Genomic DNA, 19,545 nt, shown 5'->3' with positions numbered 1-19,545 from the left:
ATGGAAGGCAAATGTGAAAGAAACTGAGTAGTAGCTGTTAGAAAATCATCATTATTATTCTTTAACGTCTTCCTAGGAGGATATATTAGTTGGATTATGATTCGCACTGGAGAAATTTATTATTAGATGTATAATAATACTACTTCATAAACACATTTGAGAACCAAGCATCTAGAACAGGATATATTTTGCTGGAGTTGGAGTCTTGGTGGGTAAACCATCATTATTAAAGGAAGAATTAAGTTTAACAGCTTGACTGTGATTTCACAACTACCCAATATATTCTTTTCAGGAAATCTGATTTATTTGTGAGCCTAGCTATCTATCGTACTAGTCCGTCATGAGACTTTATATGTGCAATGCTGAGTGTATTTTTTAACATGCAATCATTTACAGTGATAGGTTTCCAGACATTCTCGTTCAGTAGGTCAACAAAGGTCGAAAGCAGAACCTTTGTTAACTTTAGTTGTGTAACGTTCATGAAGTTCATATTAGGGATGCTGTTAGTCAACTTAAATTTTTCAAATCAAACTATCAGTTTTTACTGAGCTCAAAGATCATTTGATGTCATGAACTTTTGAATACAGTACCTAGTAAAAAGCTAGAACTCAAAAATTGTAAGATCAGACGAAAGTGATATGCGCCATGTAGGTCCACCTTAGCTAACATTTAACCCTTTTGCTTGTTATTGAGGTCAAAGGTCATTGAGGTTTTGGTCTATTTAATGTTGATAACTCAAGACTTGGAGGGAGTATGAAGACATTAGGTGAAGATTCTTGCTGAACACCTGAAGTCTACAAAAGTCAAAACTGCAAAATCCTGTGTGCAGGTTTACCTTATGTGTTGTCATACAATGTGGTATAAATACACTTAGGCTTTTGAATATTTTGTTTTATTTTGGAGGTCTCCTTTAGAGGTCAGAACTTAAACATCTTTGACACAGTAGGGTGATCATGTAAGGTTGGTTAAACTTCATGCTTTGTACAATATGTAGGTTCAAACAAGTGAGTGCAAGTAACTGCTTGCTTTTGGTTGACCAGGTCCTTCGAGGTCAATGGAAATTGAGATTTATAAACATTTTTCTGAAGTTGAGAAGACGTGATTGAAAATACCTCAAAAAAGCATTCCGATCGGTTGACGACCAAACGCATGAAAGGTTGGCTAATGAATGTGGGACAAAGTTTTGGGCTTAATGTGTGAGTAATTAGTGGTTAAGACCGTATATGTTAGGCAGAATATGTTGCACTTTTGTATGTGTTTGGGACTGTGCTGGCCCTTAATCCATTGTCTATCAACGATTCTTCAAAGGATAATCTCAGTGATTTCAGAGACTACAGTATGTCAAGATTTGAGGAACTAGATAGGACCGATATTACAGCGCCCTCTGTTGATTTAGGGTGTGGATGGAGATCCCCATTGATTAATTGATCAATATAATCCATGGTATTATTTAGAACTAGATAGGACCGATATTACAGCGCCCTCTGTTGATTTAGGGTGTGGATGGAGATCCCCATTGATTAATTGATCAATATAATCCATGGTACTATTCAGAACTAGATAGGACCGATATTACAGCGCCCTCTGTTGATTTAGGGTGTGGATGGAGATCCCCATTGATTAATTGATCAATATAATCCATGGTACTATTCAGAACTAGATAGGACCGATATTACAGCGCCCTCTGTTGATTTAGGGTGTGGATGGAGATCCCCATTGATTAATTGATCAATATAATCCATGGTATTATTCAGAACTAGATAGGACCCAGAGCCGTATATAGAGACTATATACGGCTCTGATAGGACTGATATTACAGCGCCCTCTGTTGATTTAGGGTGTGGGTGGAGATACCCAATGTTGGTTTGTCAAATACTTTGAGTATAGGGAAGTGTGTCCATGGTTTAATATGTCCCTGTTTGATTCATTTGTGTAATCTCTTCATCGGATATACTTGGCTACAGTCATTTATTGAATTACGGAGTGCACTATTTGAGTGCAAACTTTAAGTGTGTGGGAAAAAAGGGAAATAAGCACAATAATTCTCATTTTATCTTTATTTCTCAACTTCAGGCCTGGTTATGTCCCTCATTGATGGGGCATATGACAAGCAGAAGGTCGTCAAAGATGTGATTAGCCTCTCCTTGGTAAATATTGGCAAGAAGAAGAGTAAATTGGTCCTCAGCTCCTGCCATTCTTACTTGAGAAAGTATACAAAGGTAAACTATGTTTATTTATATCATTTTAATGTTTATATTTATGAGGAGAGAAATTTTAATGCACAGAACTTAATAGTACCATCCAATTGTATGCTGTTGCTAAGAAAATTTGTGGCTTTAGAGAAATGAATTTCAAAGAGGTTTAGTTGAGTTAGGAGTTGGAGGCATGGTAAATTGGATTCCAATTGTTCAAATTATGTACTATACCACTCCAGGGAAAGTTCTTTAATTGCAACCGAGTGTTCATGTCTTTTGGCCTTTTATTTGCAAGACTTTGTAGGTTTGTTCTGCTGGGACTCTCCAGCTCACCTTCACAGTGCTCAAATAAAAAAGTTTGGTCATCAGCTTGCAGACCGAATTTTACCAAACGAACCTATCAAGTATAATACTACTATTACACTATTATATTGTGCTTAAATTCAAGATATCTCTCTACATGTTTACATCAGATGGATGGAATAAGTTTAAAGCAAAACACCTTTTCGTATGCTCTCTTCTAAATAAACAAAAGTAACTTTCTCTCATTTTTGTAACTTACATTCTTTTAAATTTCATTGTAAACTTGCAATGCCTTTCTGTACAAGAGCTTTGCACTAGTCTTGTTTCCTTTTCCATTTACTAAGTCTCTGTAATGTCTATTAAAAGAAATCATGTGAAGAATACAGTATCTTGTTTGACAGTTGCCCAAGCATCACCGAACTGCGATCCTTCACACGATGGAAATGGTCATCAAGGATACGCTTCATGACATCCCAGAAGGCCTTGCTGTTGACCTGATCAGGTTAGCTTCAGATGACCTCACTGGCACCAAGGTAAGGTGTACCTTGCATACAGTAATCAATAGTTTTAATCATCCCTTTCAAATTATATGACTGTTAGTAATGTACACTGCTGATTTTGTTGTTCCTTGCTGGAGGCAAAAGAAAACTATCGATGGTGTTTGTGAGTGTGTCTGTGACACTTGCTTGTAAACACTGTTACTCAAATTTCATGGTGGATTAACTATGTACTTGGTATTTGGATCCGTCTTATTGATTAAATAAATCCAGCTTGGTTAGTGCAAGACCCTATTGAAATTCTTGGAGGTCAAAGGTCATTTGCAGTCAACATTAAGTCAGAAGGTACATCTTTGTACTTTGTATGTTTATCCAACTTTGTGAATGCAAGAACTCTTTCAAATTGGTAGTGGTCAAAGGTCACATGAGGTCTACAACAATGTATGTAATCCTTGTAAAGTAAACATGCTAACTCCAAAGTTAAAGCTAAATACCTTTTCCCTCTGGTACATGTCAATGTAGGCACATATAATAACATCTTGCTAGTAAAACCCATCAGCAGTGAGAGGAGGGAAGGGGACCTTGAAGATCCACATCTGATGATAGTTTGAGTACTGGTTCTTATAACTGGTTGGTATTGCTGTTTAAAAGTAGACAATGTTGTGACCCCGAAATTGCTAGAATATGAAGAAAATTGTAACAGCTATCAGCCCCCTTTCAGTACTACTTTAAGATGACAGTTTGAGAGAGTGTTTTAAGGACTGTGCTACTTTGATGTGTTAGCCCTTCCTGATGAGACAGGTTGACCAATGCAATCGTTGACTGTATGTTGATTTCAACCAGAGGTGGTCCCTTTTTTCTGACCCTGTATTGCTAAACTAATAATCTAGCCATATTTCCATTGCTCTTTCCAAAAGGATGTGGAGCCAGAGTGGCAAACCGCAGCCAGTAATGTCTTAGTAGCCCTCGGTCGCCGGTTCTGCATACAAGTGATGGAAGAGCTCTTGAGAAAGTTCCAGCCAGGAATCATTCCACATTTCTTTGTTATTCAGACAATGGCCAGTCTTGCCATGGCAAACTGTGAGTTTACTGCCATTCATTTTAAAATTGGACTAATTTTATTCCTGTTTTGGGGGTGAGGGGTGGGGGAGACAAAAACCAGGAATACATTCAACTCTGTCAATGGAGTAATCCACTGGACAACACTTATGGTACAGGCAACAACTGAATGAAATAATCTCATGATCCCCTCAAATTTAATTGTAAATGTTTCTTCCAACTTAGTGTAATTATGATATGTGACTACACATGGATTCTGTGCATGTTTTAAATGTTATACTGTTTATATTATGATCTGTGACTACACAGGGACTCTGTGCATGTAGTATATATGCATTATGTTAAACTGTTGTTTATTTTCAGCCTTTGGGTTTGTCCCATTCTTGACATCTGTTCTGGGGACTATGATGCCAATGTTGGAATCAACCAAGCAAGATAACATGCGATGGGTGTTTGCTTCTGGTAAGCCTCCTGTAAATAATCTCATATTAATCATTAAAAATAAATGGAATCTGCAAAAGCTTTATAACACTGTTCATTGTGATGTTGTTGAACCTTGAAACTTGACTTTCTTAAACAAGATATCATTGCTGACTTGCATCTTTTGACTGGGAATTGACCAGAAACCTTTTTTTTTGTGGATACATTTTCATAAATGTCTGACGCACATAGAATCAGAGATATCACAACCTAAATATATACAATATGTTTGCTTTATTTTATAATTATTAATAATCATACTGCAATATCAATAAAACTGAGGCTGATATTTTTAAGTATTCTGTGATGTTTATCTTTGTTTCCTTGGAAACACTCATTACTAAATTATGAGCAGTGATCAATTGAGACCATCCACATGTTTCTCTAGCTGAAATAGCCAACACTCTCCCCTCCCTTTACACTCTCCATCACCCCTCACCTGACCCTTAAGATCCTCCCACACTCCTTTCCCCTTACACCCATCATCACCCCTCATCTGACCCTCCAGATCCTCCTAACCTCCCTTCCCCTTAGACTCTCCATCACCCCTCACCTGACCCTTCAGATCCTCCCACCCTCCCTTCAACTTGCATTCTCCATCACCCCTCCCCTGACCCTCCAGATCCTCCTAACCTCCCTTCCCCTTAGACTCTCCATCACCCCTCACCTGACCCTTCAGATCCTCCCACCCTCCCTTCAACTTGCATTCTCCATCACCCCTCCCCTGACCCTCCAGATCCTCCTACCCTCCCTTCCCCTTAGACTCTCCATCACCCCTCACCTGACCCTTCAGATCCTCCCACCCTCCCTTCAACTTGCATTCTCCATCACCCCTCACCTGACTCTCCAGATCCTCCTACCCTCCCTTCCCCTTAGACTCTCCATCACCCCTCACCTGACCCTCCAGATCCTCCCACTATCCCTTCCCCTTACACTCTCCATCACCCCTCACCTGAACCTTAAGATCCTCCCACGTTCCCTTTTCCTTACACCCACCCTCACCCCTCATGTGACCCTTCAGATCCTCCATACATTCCGTTTCCATTACTCTCTCCATCACAGCTGACCCTTCAGATCCCTCACAAATCACCTCTTAAACATTTGTCATCTTTTGTTTGTTTCAGCCTTGGCCAGATTCAGTGAGAGTATCTTGGACTACATTGCAAACATTGAAAATGCTCCCGACCCATCCGTCAAGAAAATGGCCTTCTCCTCACAAATTTACTCTGCTTTCAGCGTCCTTTTCAATGTGTGGTTGCAATCTAAAGAAGCTAAGGTGAGATCTTCTATTTTTCCCTGTAGCAGGGTGCAACACCTCTCTACCACAGATGGACAAAGAGGGATAATTTCCTGTTAGATCCCTTAGATTTAAATGTACCTTAATACGTGTACGTATCACAATGCTTCATTAGATGGTCAGAATATGGAAAAGACAACACAACACAAAATATCACTTACTTTAAAACTTTGAATATTGTTTTGTGTTAGTGTTTTGACTGGAGACCTTGCTTTCACAAGTGTATTCAGCAACTTCAGTTTGAAGCTAATAACTTGTGGTAACTAATGGTTTAGATGAATGCCCTGGAAAGCAGGAATCAACACCATGTGTAAATTGGAGATGTTACCCCAGTTAAAGATAGATAAGTCATGTAACATAGAACATATATGAACATTTTATCTCATCATCCATCCCCCTCAGTTACGACTCATTGTGGTGGAAGCATTGGGACACATGTCTTATATCCTGGCACAGAACAAACTGGAGGAGCAACTTCCAAAACTCATTCCATCCATCCTGAATCTGTACAAGAGGCAGTCTGAGCCATTTTACATCACTCAGGTAGTTACCTTGAGGTATATGTGTATATGTGTATGTACATTGTCATATAGCACCAAAAAGATGGTGTGGTTATATATATATATATATATATATCAAACACACAACAAAAGGGATCAGACACTCAACAAAGTGGCGCTTGCAACCTCTGCATGGAAGAAAAGTATGAAATCCTCCGTATGAAAGAAATCACGATCAATAGAAGATCGGAGCTTATCTCATTACGCCATCACAGCGGCTGGAAAAAACACTGAATTGGAATTGGTTTTCCTGCCTCTGGACATTCAATAAGCATCCATAGACTAGTTGGTTAGGGTGTCTGCATATAAAGCAGGAGGCTCCTGTTTGAGTCCCGGTGGAGGCTGGAAGGTATTTCACTGTTCTGGATTTTCCAACTCACTACAATTTCAATTATATATATAGATATATATATATTTATTTCTCAGTGGCTGGAAGAGTCTAAAACAACTCTTTTTGAAAAGTACATTTTATAAAGCTAGACATTTACACTCTTTGTTTCTGCTCATTAACTTTGCTATATTTTCCTTATTTGTAATCAGTTGCATATTTTAATGTCAAAAACTGACACTGCAAATAGTAAGTGTAGACATGAAACAACAACTAATTGACATCTACTAGAATGACACGTTAGATAGTGGTTTATAAATCTCCAGTCTTCTACTATATGTAAAATATGTTCAGTCTTCTACTATATGCTAAATATGTTCAGTCTTCTAGATACAATATGTTAAATATGTTTGTCTCAATTGATTCAACAATTAGTTTGGACAATTTCTATCCTTGTACCAGCTACCACTCTGTACTGTCCTCTCATATCACTGACAATATAATAGAAACAGGATATTGATACTGTTAATACTGTCAGTACAAGTACATTGAAGCATGATATGAAAGCATAGTCAATAAAAAGTTGTGCCCAGTGGGTACTCAAATGTCAAGCTTTGACTTACAGTGTGCTTGAAATTGGGATTTGTGTGATGATTTGAGAATGGGCGGCGACTGTAGTCAGTCATTTAAATAGTTATCTGTGGAACCAACTCATGAAGTACTAAATGTATAATAAAGTGAATTGGGTCAGAGAGGTGTCGGTTATTCCATCGCATAACATTCATGTCAAATAAGTTCACTGTTTTGTGCGGACAACATTAGCAAATGTCCCACATGTGTCAGGTCTTTTGGTGATGAAGTCTTCTGAGAGACCTTTTATGGTTGCATAAAATATCAAGTTCGGTTACATGCCATGTTTTTGATTTTCTTTCATAATTTCCAGAGCTTTTGCATGATTTTGGAAGCATCGGTGGCAGGTGGAAGTAAAATACTTGATCCTCAGCTTGAACTCATACTCAACCAATTACATGCTCAGGTAAATTGAATTACATAACCGTTATAATATGCATCAGCCTAATCAAGTTTCATTGTCCCTTTTTTTGTTTTTTGTTCTAATTAAGATTTTATGAATTACATGTTACTGTATCATAATTTGTTTTACTATCATGACTTCAAAGTGTAGTTTCCCTATAAAATTCTACCAATGTTCATATCTTAGATTGAATTAGACCAACCTGATTGTAACCAAATTTGAATGCAAGTTTTGAGTATGGTAACTGTCAAATATTTGTGTTGATTAATTCTGAAATTTGCCTTTAATAATCTTGCCTGAACTTTGCAGTCATTTGACTTCCTGTAATCTTCACATTTCCAGGCATGCATACCAGCTGACTTTGGTAGCCCGATGACAGTCAAAAACCATAACGAACTACTGAGATGTTTTGCTGTGTTAGCTGTTTCTTTCTCCGATAGAGTTATCAACTTCCTCTTAGCTAAACTAGAGCCAAACAATGAAAGAGTACGAATTGGAACACTATCCATCTTCAGGCAGTTGATAAATTCGGCTGGTAAGAAGTCAAGGACATAGTTTCACTGATTCTTTTTCTTGTTTTATTCGTGGCCAGGTTGTTTTAGGGATGCTTGTAAGGAACGTGTTCAATTGATTGCAGCATCTCACTGCAGTGCATTCTAAAAGAAATGTTTCATATCTCTGTCCTGGTTGACTTTCTGTTCCTTGAAGAATTTATTAGATGTGGAGCAATTTTGTAGTTAAGTCATGTCCACATGATTTAAAGGAGACCAAGGCATCCAATTCCTAACAAAAATATCCGTTCCTAAAAAAAAAAGAAAAACTAAAAATCAATTTTTCAAAGTACTTTTCCTGTTTCTTACAATCTAACTTAGTAGTTAACATTTACAAAAACATATGGAAACATTTATGTAAAACTTTCTGTTGCTTGCTTATTCTTTCTGCTACAGGTCCACACCTAGAAGATAAAAAGTCACTCATTTTATCTGGACTGAAGATAGGTCTACAGGAAACCAACAATAAGGTACTAGAAATATGTTCTCTTCTTTATCTATATGTTAAAGAATTCCCTATATTTAAAAAAGTTCTCAAATTGTAGATTGACAGTTGAAGAACTTGAATCTAGAATGTGTAGAAGTCTTGATTTCTGCTGTTTCTTTAAAATGTGTGGGAAATAATTTACTCTAGGAATAATATTCTTGAAATGAAGATGTTTGTACTTTGATAATGTCAAAAGTTGCCAAAATTAATTATCCACTATGCAACTACATGAAGCCTTGTTACATATGTTATCATATGTTCAAAATGAAGTAATATTGTTCTAAAAAATAAAATAATATAATGAACTGTATACTAAAAATATGATGTTTTCTATGTGTGATAATTTCAACTTTGATTATTATATATTCATTCTAAAGGTGAAACAAAGATTTGCCCAAGTGATTATAGCTATGGCACACCATGACTACCTTAGTCTAGAAGGTGGCAACCTCATGATAGAATTCATCATTAGGCAGTGCTCGCTACAGAAAGAAATGCAGGTAACCTTTCCTCCTATTATTTCTTTAACTGTTGTTATGTTTTTGTTGTTTTCTTTAATTTTATACAAAAAAATATGTATTTCAACTCAAATACATTTATGTGTGATTTCATTAATCATTGTTTGCCATACGTTCCAATGATGTTATCGGGTAGTTTTCTCATTGATTTTGTAGTTTTCACTTTGGAAAAGCAACATACCATGCTTCGGAGGTCCTGATTAAAATATTGTTTAACAACATAAAAATGGAGGGAAACTCAGTTAATGTTTATTATTAGTTTATATGTTATATGTTGTCTCTCACCTAATTATTATTTATTAACATTTTATTACATATAATCTTTATCTTTTTCTCAGCCAACTTCCCAGAAGAGAACAGACCCAGAACAAATTCATAACGAAACCTTACGAACGATGTGTGAAAATGTACTTCACCTCATCACCACAACCATCTCAAACATGGAACTGGTGAGTTATATTTGCCTGCATCTTGGTAATATGGTTGGTCTCCACCCCACTAGTATTCACCTCATCACCCACAACCATCTCAAACATGGAACTGGTGAGTTATATTTGCCTGCATATTGGTAATATGGTTGGTCTCCACCCACTAGTATTCACCTCATCACCACAACCATCTCAAACATGGAACTGGTGAGTTATATTTGCCTGCATATTGGTAATATGGTTGGTCTCCACCCCACTAGTATTCACCTCATCACCACAACCATCTCAAACATGGAACTGGTGAGTTATATTTGCCATGCATCTTGGTAATATGGTTGGTCTCCACCCCACTAGTATTCACCTCATCACCATAACCATCTCAAACATGGAACTGGTGAGTTATATTTGCCTGCATATTGGTAATATGGTCGGTCTCCACCCTACTAGTATTTTCTTTTATATTTTTACATTTAGGTAGTTGTCCTTAGTTGGTCACTTTTTATTCCATCTTTACCCTAAAATGGTTATTTGTGGTCAGTATCTGTATAGTGCAGTTTTTCTCTACTAATTGTTTTTACCAGAGAAAAAAAATAATTTGGCCATTCTTTCTTAACTATACCTCAACAGGCTGTAACCCCAACCCATATCTCAACAACACAGTTTATTTCCACCCTACTAAGATTCACTCTTTTGTGTAACTACTCTTTTCAGCAAAACAAGTTCATATCCCTTTATTAGTATCCCTTCTATCCATAACTAAAACCACAATCCCATAGAATTAATTCTGTACTCCAATGACAGAAATTCTTCAAAGCTTGTAAAAAAAAATTACAAGATATTGTAGTAAGTACTGTTGATTCTGTGTTGATACCACCAAGACTCAAAATGTGGTAAGAAATGAAGTAACAATGGAATTCAGCAGTGTTGGTTGTTACATTAGGTCTTACAAGTATCCTAGAGAGAACTGTCAGCTATCTTTTCAGATGGACAGAGGGACTCTTTCCTAGGATAGTGTTTTAAACTTAAGCAACTTATACAGGGTAGAACTATTCAGTGCTCGATCAGAGACTTATTCCCATTTTATACCGGTGCTGTGGCCGAGTAGATAAAGCGGGTGGCATTTGAAGCAATGAGGCTTAGCAATCAGGAGGTTCTGGGTTCGGTTCCCGGTCGGATCATAGTAAGAGGGGTGTTTCATCCAAGAGCAATCTTGCAAACTGCTGATTAATGTTTTCATTTTGAAATTTCTTTCTAGGTGCTGTGGCCATTCTTGCTAGAATTTTTAGGTCCAGTAAAGTATACAGAAGCAATGGGAGCGGTGTGCAAGAACGCTGCTCATATCGCTAGCAAGAAACGAGAGGCACAGGATGAGGACTATACAATTGAATTTGAGAGCAATGCAAACATCCCTAAACCACATGCTCTGGTTGCTCGGCTCATGGTATATTGACTTTGAAAGTCTTAAATTCTGGTGTTGTGATCTAAGTTCCGCCCACTGTGTCATATGTTGGATAATAAAATAAGTTGTAAAAGGAACTTATTACAAGTTACATGGTAGTAAACACTTTGATCATTTTGTACTTTTGAAGATTTAAAGCTTACTCTTGTAAATATTGTTGAGCAAAATGCTAGATGTAAGAGGTAATAAGGATAGACTATCTGACAGATAGTTCTTGTTAGAAAACGTCACTTATTTTGTCAATTCAACAACATTTAGATTTGAGCTATTGTTATGTAAATCTGTCTTTCTTCGTTCAATATCATAAATTAAAATGAAGATTGGTCTCCTTACAATCCAAGAAAATCTTGAATTTTCAAGCAGCTTTGTTCAAGCATTTCAGTCTAAAATATGCAGAATTATGTAGATTAGTGTATGCTAATTCAAGCAAAATAACTTTGTTTGTATTCCATCAGGTTGGGGCAGGACTCCCGATGAATGGTAGAGGGAGGGGCATATATTGTCTTAACCTCCTCCAGTCTCTCTCTCCAAACATCCATGACAACATAGTGGACATGTGGGATACGGTCATCCCTAAACTCGTGCAGTACTTGGAAGGTTTGCATACGTTTTACCATCGTCATAGTTCTGTGGTGTGGCAGAAATTGTTTTGTTTTTGAAATGAAAGGGACTGCTTGAGTGTGTCATGGGATCCATATGCAGAGGATCATATGTAGTATCTATTCCCTTTGGAAGAGACTTGTGATAATTAATGTAACATCGTCTCAATCAGAAGGTTACAATCTCAATGTATGGGGACTGGGGTTGAGAGAGGATCAAGTTGTTTAGTTTCTTCAAGCGGAGGCTGTGAGTCACGAGAAGACTGATATAGCGAGAGAATGTCTTGATTTGAAAGAAAGTATGTGATATGTACAAAGCAAGCAAACTTGAACACAACTTGTGTGCTTTAACTGTACACACCAGAATTAACCCATATTGACAAGCAAACCTGGACATAACTAGTGTGCTTTAACTGCACACCCCAGAACTTACCCATATTGACAAGCAAAGCTGGACATACTGTAACTAGTGTGCTTTAACTGTACACACCAGAACTAACCCATATTGACAAGCAAACCTGGACATAACTAGTGTGCTTTAACTGTACACACCAGAACTAACCCCTATTGACAAGCAAACTTGAATAGACAATAGTCAATCTTACACCAGTTAATAATCACTTTTTCCCCCCTCTTTAAAAATATATGACTGAAATTAATAATATAATTCTATGTTTCTCATTTTTTTCTCATAGATAATCTTGATGATGAGGAAAAATGGTCCATGAAATCTTGGGAAGACCTGCTCTTAAAGGTAAACAAAGATAAAATATATGTATATCTATATATGAAAGAGCGGATGTTGACATGCTTGGTGTATATGATGAATTGTAGAATAAGAGACTTCAACAAGCACAGTTAGAAATTATACAAAGCTGTATGTTCCAATATTTCGCCGGTTAAGGCTTTATCAAGGAATGAGGGGCAAACTACCGACTCCGTGTATATAGTAAGTAAAAAACTTTAACTTTAATTTCTTTTGGCTAAACAGATATTCTTCCAAAAACTGTGTCTACAAGATTAAATGCAATCTTTGCTCGTCTATATACATCGGCGAAACGGGGTGTACCATTGGAACGAGAATAAAAGAACATCTACGTATGACTAAACAGACCATATACACTCATTTACAAACTCACAATATAAATCCGAAATCTGGAGAAAACATCAATTGGCAATCCTACATCACAACCTACCCAATACCAGTGAAAGAAAAATAACCAAAGCCCTTACCATTAAAGCCAGTAATAACTTAATGAATGGCTGTGCTGGACATCAATTGGATATTTAAGCTTTTCGCCTCTTGCCGGTCCGTCTATGCGCTCCGAATACAGTTTGTTCGCTGGTGCGTTTCAGCTCAGGGGAATTGGTTTTAAAGTTTTTTACTTATATACACGGAGTCGGTAGTTTGCACCTCATTCCTTGATAAAGCCTTAACCGGCGAAATATTGGAACATACAGCTTTGTATAATTTCTTACTGTGCTTGATGAAGTCTCTTATTCTACAATTCATATCTATATATATATATATATTTGTTTATGATAAGGTGTGTATCCTACTATATATTGTCAGGTATGGCTCCTACTTGCTCACGTTCTTCTGTTCCACATATAATATGCATAGAATTGCAGACATAATTCAAGGACCTTCATATCTTTTCAAATTAAACAGGTTAAGACTTTCAATTTATGGACTGAGCCAGTAAAAGATGATTTTATACTTCACAGATGCTATCAAAAACATTAGATGAAGCTGAAAGCGAAGACTGGATATGCGAATTAGGAAATGAATTCTGCAAACAGATGGAATTGTATAGCGAATACCCAGAAGAAAAGGTGTGTATGGTTGAAAACAAATCTGTCCACAATGCTTGTATATTATGTCTTGTGTATAATGTACCAAAAGTAAAGACTCTTATTAACTGGTATGCATCAGATTTAAATCAATATTTCATTTTCATGATTGTTGGAAAAAATAGTTTGAAATAATTTTAATTATCTTGTCATAGGTTCTGATGCAGGAACAGACATATTCTCCCCTTGGTTATCATAATGGTTGTACAATAAGAGCAAATGGCTTGACCCGCAGTGTGTGATATTGAACAACACTGTAGACAGTGTATACTATCTGCTGGGCTACAGTCTTGGCTTAAACTGCCAGGGAAGCAATTAATAACTCAAGGGTGTTTTGTTAAAGCAGTTGGGCTTGCTCTGCAACCGATATGTTTTTTGAGAGTGGCATATATCTGAAGTGGTGAGTTTGCGACAGACATTACATACTGGTGCTTGGCAAAGTGATCACATGAGATACTCAGCCCAGCATTTAGCCTAATTTGTACAGAATTTGTACAGGGATTTGTACAGAAAGTTCCATTCATCTGACCATTATGTAAATAAAGGACACAAGATGTTTTTGTTTAAGTTTCATTTGCTCAGTCAGTGCAATTGGGCCAAGATATTGGCAAACACTGCATTGCCATATTTGCGCGATTAGTTATGACACATGTACCAATGACGATGGTTTAAAAACAGTTCAGAATAATGAGGCCTAAAGATCAGTTGATCTGGTTTTCAATGGGCGAGCTAGTAAAATGTTGGCCATAAGTGTTAAAATACATGTTAATGTTGTTTAATTATTTTCTATGTTGAAATTGATAGAACTTCCTCTTCAAATGTCTTGGGGTAATCATGCGTAAACTTACAAGAAAGCAGGTTATCCAGAACTGTCTGGATCAGATGTTTGACAGCGTGAAGCACACCAGCCAAGTAGAGAGGGAGGTAAGTATCAAATAATACAACCATGAGGAAAACTTTATCAGATAGAAATATTTAAATCCCACCAGCCAACCTCAGGGAGGAAGGGATCAAATTATACAACCACAAGAAAACTTTATCAGATCGAAATATGTAAAGTCCATCGGAGAGCCTCAGGGAGCTAGGGATCAAATAATACAACCACGAGAAAACTTTATCAGATCGAAATATGTAAAGTCCACCGGAGAGCCTCAGGGAGCTAGGGATCAAATAATACAACCACGAGAAAATTTTATCAGATCGAAATATGTAAAGTCCACCGGAGAGCCTCAGGGAGCTAGGGATCAAATAATACAACCACGAGAATACTTTATCAGATCTTTGACGGTGTGATATGTGAAGCCCATTAGTGAGCCTCAGGGAGGTAGGGATCAAATAATACAACCCAGAGAAAGCATCAGGCAGGTGTACTGTAATGAATTAGTATGCGATTACTTATTAAAATAGGAAGACTGTTATGTTGTAGGAGTACTTAATCTTAGAAAGTGTGCTGTTGCTACCCGTAGTCATGGATCCTCCTCAATTCTGGGAGCTTGCGTCACTCCCCCCTCTCTTCCCCCCCCCCTTATTAAGGTCGAATTCTGCATTTGTCAGTAATATAAAACTGATTAAACTATAAATTTCTGCTTTAATGTGCAGGGTTGTGCAGTAGGACTAGGATTCTGTGCCTCTTCTCATTTGGACCAAGCCCTCGCCAAGCTGGAAGACATTACCAAGAAACAAATGACCCGTAAATCATCTGGTTTCTTTGGATTGGTTAAGGTAGGTTGGGAATTTATTTTGCCACCCTCACTCTAAGGTCCTGTATGTGGTCTGATCCAGCTAGACCATAGAGCGACTGTCCTGATGTCATATAGTTTATGCCGCCCTCACTTTAACGTACTTTATGCTGTCTGATCCAGCTAGACCATAGAGCGACTATCCTCATGTTATATAGTTCATGCATACTTCCAGGGTTGTGACATTTCTTGACCTGAAATTTGTCAATGCTACAAGTCCTAGAATATGACTAAAAATATGCTAGAATATTGCCAGAAGTTCTTTTGTAATGGACTGAACTATCAGTGTTTATGTAGACATTGTCTTATAAAACTTTCTGTATGACTCAACCACCCACCCTCTCTTCCCTCCCCCAACCTCCTCTTCCCTCCCGTCACAAAAAAGGAGAGAAAAACAAATTGAGCTCATCGCTTACAAAGATTCTCAGTCTGCAGCCCATTTCAATCTGTAAGAGGAAGCTCATTGTAGCTCTACTGGTGTGTATCAGCTTGCTCCAGTTTGTTGCTTAAAAGTATTAGCTGTAACATTGAGAGTACAAACAGTTGTTGATATAATATAGTGATAATTAACTTGAGGAAACAGAACAATATGACATGAACAAAGGAAAGTTTAGTCTGCACTTTAGCAGCCACCTTCAGTTCATACTATCCCTGGAAGTAATGTTTTTAATGTTTAGTGCAGCCACCTTGAGTTCATACTATCCCTGGAAGTAATGTTTTTAATGTTTAGTGCTTCCTATAGAAACTATCCCTGGAAGTAATGTTTTTAATGTTTAGTGCTTCCTATAGAAACTATCCCTGGAAGTAATGTTTTTAATGTTTAGTGCAGCCACCTTGAGTTCATACTATCCCTGGAAGTAATGTTTTTAATGTTTAGTGCAGCCACCTTGAGTTCATACTATCCCTGGAAGTAATGTTTTTAATGTTTAGTGCTTCCTATAGAAACTATCCCTGGAAGTAATGTTTTTAATGTTTAGTGCTTCCTATAGAAACTATCCCTGGAAGTAATGTTTTTAATGTTTAGTGCAGCCACCTTGAGTTCATACTATCCCTGGAAGTAATGTTTTTAATGTTTAGTGCTTCCTATAGAAACTATCCCTGGAAGTAATGTTTTTAATGTTTAGTGCTTCCTATAGAAATTAGACATATTGATGATGTTATTACAACACACTAGATGTGTAGTTCGTTGACTGATTGTAAGATATTACACAACCATTTTCTCAACTATGATTTATTTCTTGTAAAGATATATGATAGTTACCATTAAAAGTAATGTAGATATCCTAGGCCTACAGCACTTGCATAGTAGACGTGTCTGTAATAAGGCTAGTCTAACATGTTTGGCATGTAATAGTCTGGGCTGTGTATTATGATTGCAGGAAATGTGGCCAGTGTCATTTTAATATTCTCAAATGTCTGCATGAAAGTCACTTTGTCAAATCATATCCATATTTCCCTGTACTTGTTAAATGCTTACAAATACAAATTTCTCTTCATGCTTCTCTGGAAACAAGATATTTAAAGGAAAACATTTGTTTCATGAGAATTTTTCTTTCCTGCATTGTTTGCTATATTTAGAACCCTCCATTGGTCAAGGTAAGCTAACATGTAGAAGTCCTTCATTTTCTTGGGAGGAACTTTCAGTATTTTGAATTTTCAGCCTCTTCCAAACATCAGTAGATATTTCTGTCCTCTTTTATGCTAACTTTACGGATGAAAACAGTATGTTGATACTGTTGTGAGGTTTGCCTTGTGTAGTAGTCAAAACATAATACATTCTGTCAAAGGATGGCTGTAGGCAATTATTGAAGTGACACTAAAATTCTGTCAGTTAACAATTGAAACTCTTAGTAAAGATATACATTTTGAAAGTGCAAAGACTGAAATATTTTTTTAGAATAGTATTTATGTTCTGTGCTCTGAAATTGAGCTTGTACCTTGGTGACAATGCATATTTAATCAATACTTTGTCATCCCTTTTTGCATTTTGTGTCAAATGACACTGGGATGTGTCCTTCAATAGGTGGTATACATGGTAGTGTGTCATGGCACTGGGATGTGTCCTTTGTTTGGTGGTATACAAGGTAGTGTGTCATGGCACTGGGATGTGTCCTTTATTACTGTAGGTGGTATACAAGGTAGTGTGTCATGGCACTGGGATGTGTCCTTTATTAGGTGGTATACATGGTAGTGTGTCATGGCATTGGGATGTGTCCTTTATTAGGTGGTATACATGGTAGTGTGTCATGGCACTGGGATGTGTCCTTTATTAGGTGGTATACATTGTAGTGTGTCATGGCACTGGGATGTGTCCTTTATTAGGTGGTATACATGGTAGTGTGTCATGGAATTGGATGTGTCCTTTATTAGGTGGTATACATGGTAGTGTGTCATGGCACTGGGATGTGTCCTTTATTAGGTGGTATACATGGTAGTGTGTCATGGCACTGGGATGTGTCCTTTATTAGGTGGTATACATGGTAGTGTGTCATGGCACTGGGATGTGTCCTTTATTACTGTAGGTGGTATACAAGGTAGTGTGTCATGGCACTGGGATGTGTCCTTTATTAGGTGGTATACATGGTAGTGTGTCATGGCATTGGGATGTGTCCTTTATTAGGTGGTATACATGGTAGTGTGTCATGGCACTGGGATGTGTCCTTTATTAGGTGGTATACATGGTAGTGTGTCATGGCACTGGGATGTGTCCTTTATTAGGTGGTATACATGGTAGTGTGTCATGGAATTGGATGTGTCCTTTATTAGGTGGTATACATGGTAGTGTGTCATGGCACTGGGATGTGTCCTTTATTAGGTGGTATACATGGTAGTGTGTCATGGCACTGGGATGTGTCCTTTATTAGGTGGTATACATGGTAGTGTGTCAAGTGCATACCATCTTTCGTCTGCCCCAAAATGAACAGGAGAATAGGTCATTGTCTGGTCTAATTTTATTTCATTTATAGCATGTCATCAGATATCAGAGTAAATTAATTCCTATCATGATCCTTTGAAGGAGGTATAGACAGGATCCTGCACGGATTGTAGCCATTGCGTGATCTTGTTTATTTTTTATTTTTTTATTTTCCTTGAAAAAGTTCAGCCAATGAATCTCATGTCTCCATAGAATTTATCTCTGAAGCAGAGTTTCATGTGTCATTGTGTGATTCATGTACAAACAGCTCACTCTGTTAGTTTGTTTCAAATGGTTTAAAAGTTTGATCTTTCTATTAACTCTCCCTTTTGTGCTTAATTTTCTAGATATCTTCTTTTAGCTCTTATCCTTTGGCCTAGTCCTGCTCCTAAGATTGCAACTTTCTTCACATCCTGCAATGTCTTGTAGCCTGCCTTAAAGATCTGCTCAATCTGTAGTACATTCCTTGTAATTGGAGGGTGTTGAAGGGAGAATTCATATATGTCTGTTAATATGATTGACAACACAAAGTAAAGGTTGTGTATTATTCTAATTAACTGGGTTGTAGTATATCCTAAATCAGACAGATGGAGATGTATTCATTATTTAGTAACTACAGGCCTGCTCCAAATATAACAGTATAACAGTCAACCTCTATTTCATTTCTATTCATGGATCCTACGCCGTCTGGAAAATAGTCTCAGTCTGGAAAAAGAAGCAAAATGGAAAACCGCTTGTGTAGGTTTTGAAAGACCTTGAATTTTAATGTTTGGTCTGGAGGAGAGAAGAAAAAGATCCTTAATTCTTCATATGATGTGACCGGTATAGAGTAAAATTTTTGACATGCGTGAGACAGCATGGACGGCATCAAGGTAAACTTGGACATGCCTGAGACACCATGGACGGCATCAAGTAAAGCTATTGACATGCCTGAGATGTCATGGACGGCATCAAGTAAAACGCTTGCCATGCATGAGACGGCATTGACGCCATCAAGTAAAACTTTGACATGCCTGAGATGGCATGGACGGCATCAAGTAAAACGCTTGACATGCCTGAGATGGCATGGACGGCATCAAGTAAAACTTTGACATTTGTGAGACCGCATGGACAGCATCAAGTGAAACTTTGGACATGCCTGAGATGGCATGGACGGCATCAAGTGAAACTTTGACATGCCTGAGACCGCATGAATGGCATCAAGTAAAACTTTGGACATGCCTGAGATGTCATGGACGGCATCA

General features: G+C 37.5%; 1 protein-coding gene across 2 annotated transcripts in view; it reads left to right on the top strand.

Moving 5' to 3' along the window:
* The window catches only part of LOC139958634 (maestro heat-like repeat-containing protein family member 1), a 54,656-nt gene that overhangs the window by 2,250 nt on the left and 32,861 nt on the right, over positions 1-19,545 (top strand). Inside the window, exons 2-18 of one of the 2 annotated variants that reach the window (XM_071955857.1) lie at positions 2,074-2,219; positions 2,900-3,031; positions 3,913-4,075; positions 4,418-4,516; positions 5,659-5,810; positions 6,234-6,374; positions 7,663-7,755; positions 8,095-8,287; positions 8,700-8,773; positions 9,168-9,290; positions 9,647-9,757; positions 10,992-11,177; positions 11,651-11,792; positions 12,490-12,548; positions 13,523-13,630; positions 14,453-14,572; positions 15,248-15,374. In XM_071955857.1, coding sequence (XP_071811958.1) covers positions 2,074-2,219; positions 2,900-3,031; positions 3,913-4,075; positions 4,418-4,516; positions 5,659-5,810; positions 6,234-6,374; positions 7,663-7,755; positions 8,095-8,287; positions 8,700-8,773; positions 9,168-9,290; positions 9,647-9,757; positions 10,992-11,177; positions 11,651-11,792; positions 12,490-12,548; positions 13,523-13,630; positions 14,453-14,572; positions 15,248-15,374 — 2,169 coding nt within the window. The remainder of the gene's footprint in view (positions 1-2,073; positions 2,220-2,899; positions 3,032-3,912; positions 4,076-4,417; positions 4,517-5,658; positions 5,811-6,233; positions 6,375-7,662; positions 7,756-8,094; positions 8,288-8,699; positions 8,774-9,167; positions 9,291-9,646; positions 9,758-10,991; positions 11,178-11,650; positions 11,793-12,489; positions 12,549-13,522; positions 13,631-14,452; positions 14,573-15,247; positions 15,375-19,545) is intronic. The other variant, XM_071955865.1, reaches the window with a different exon arrangement.

This window comes from Apostichopus japonicus, chromosome 3 (assembly GCF_037975245.1).
Source record: "Apostichopus japonicus isolate 1M-3 chromosome 3, ASM3797524v1, whole genome shotgun sequence".
NCBI lineage: Eukaryota > Metazoa > Echinodermata > Holothuroidea > Aspidochirotida > Stichopodidae > Apostichopus > Apostichopus japonicus.
The sequence above is the reverse complement of the archived record's forward strand: the minus strand, read 5'-3'. Positions and strand labels throughout refer to the sequence as shown.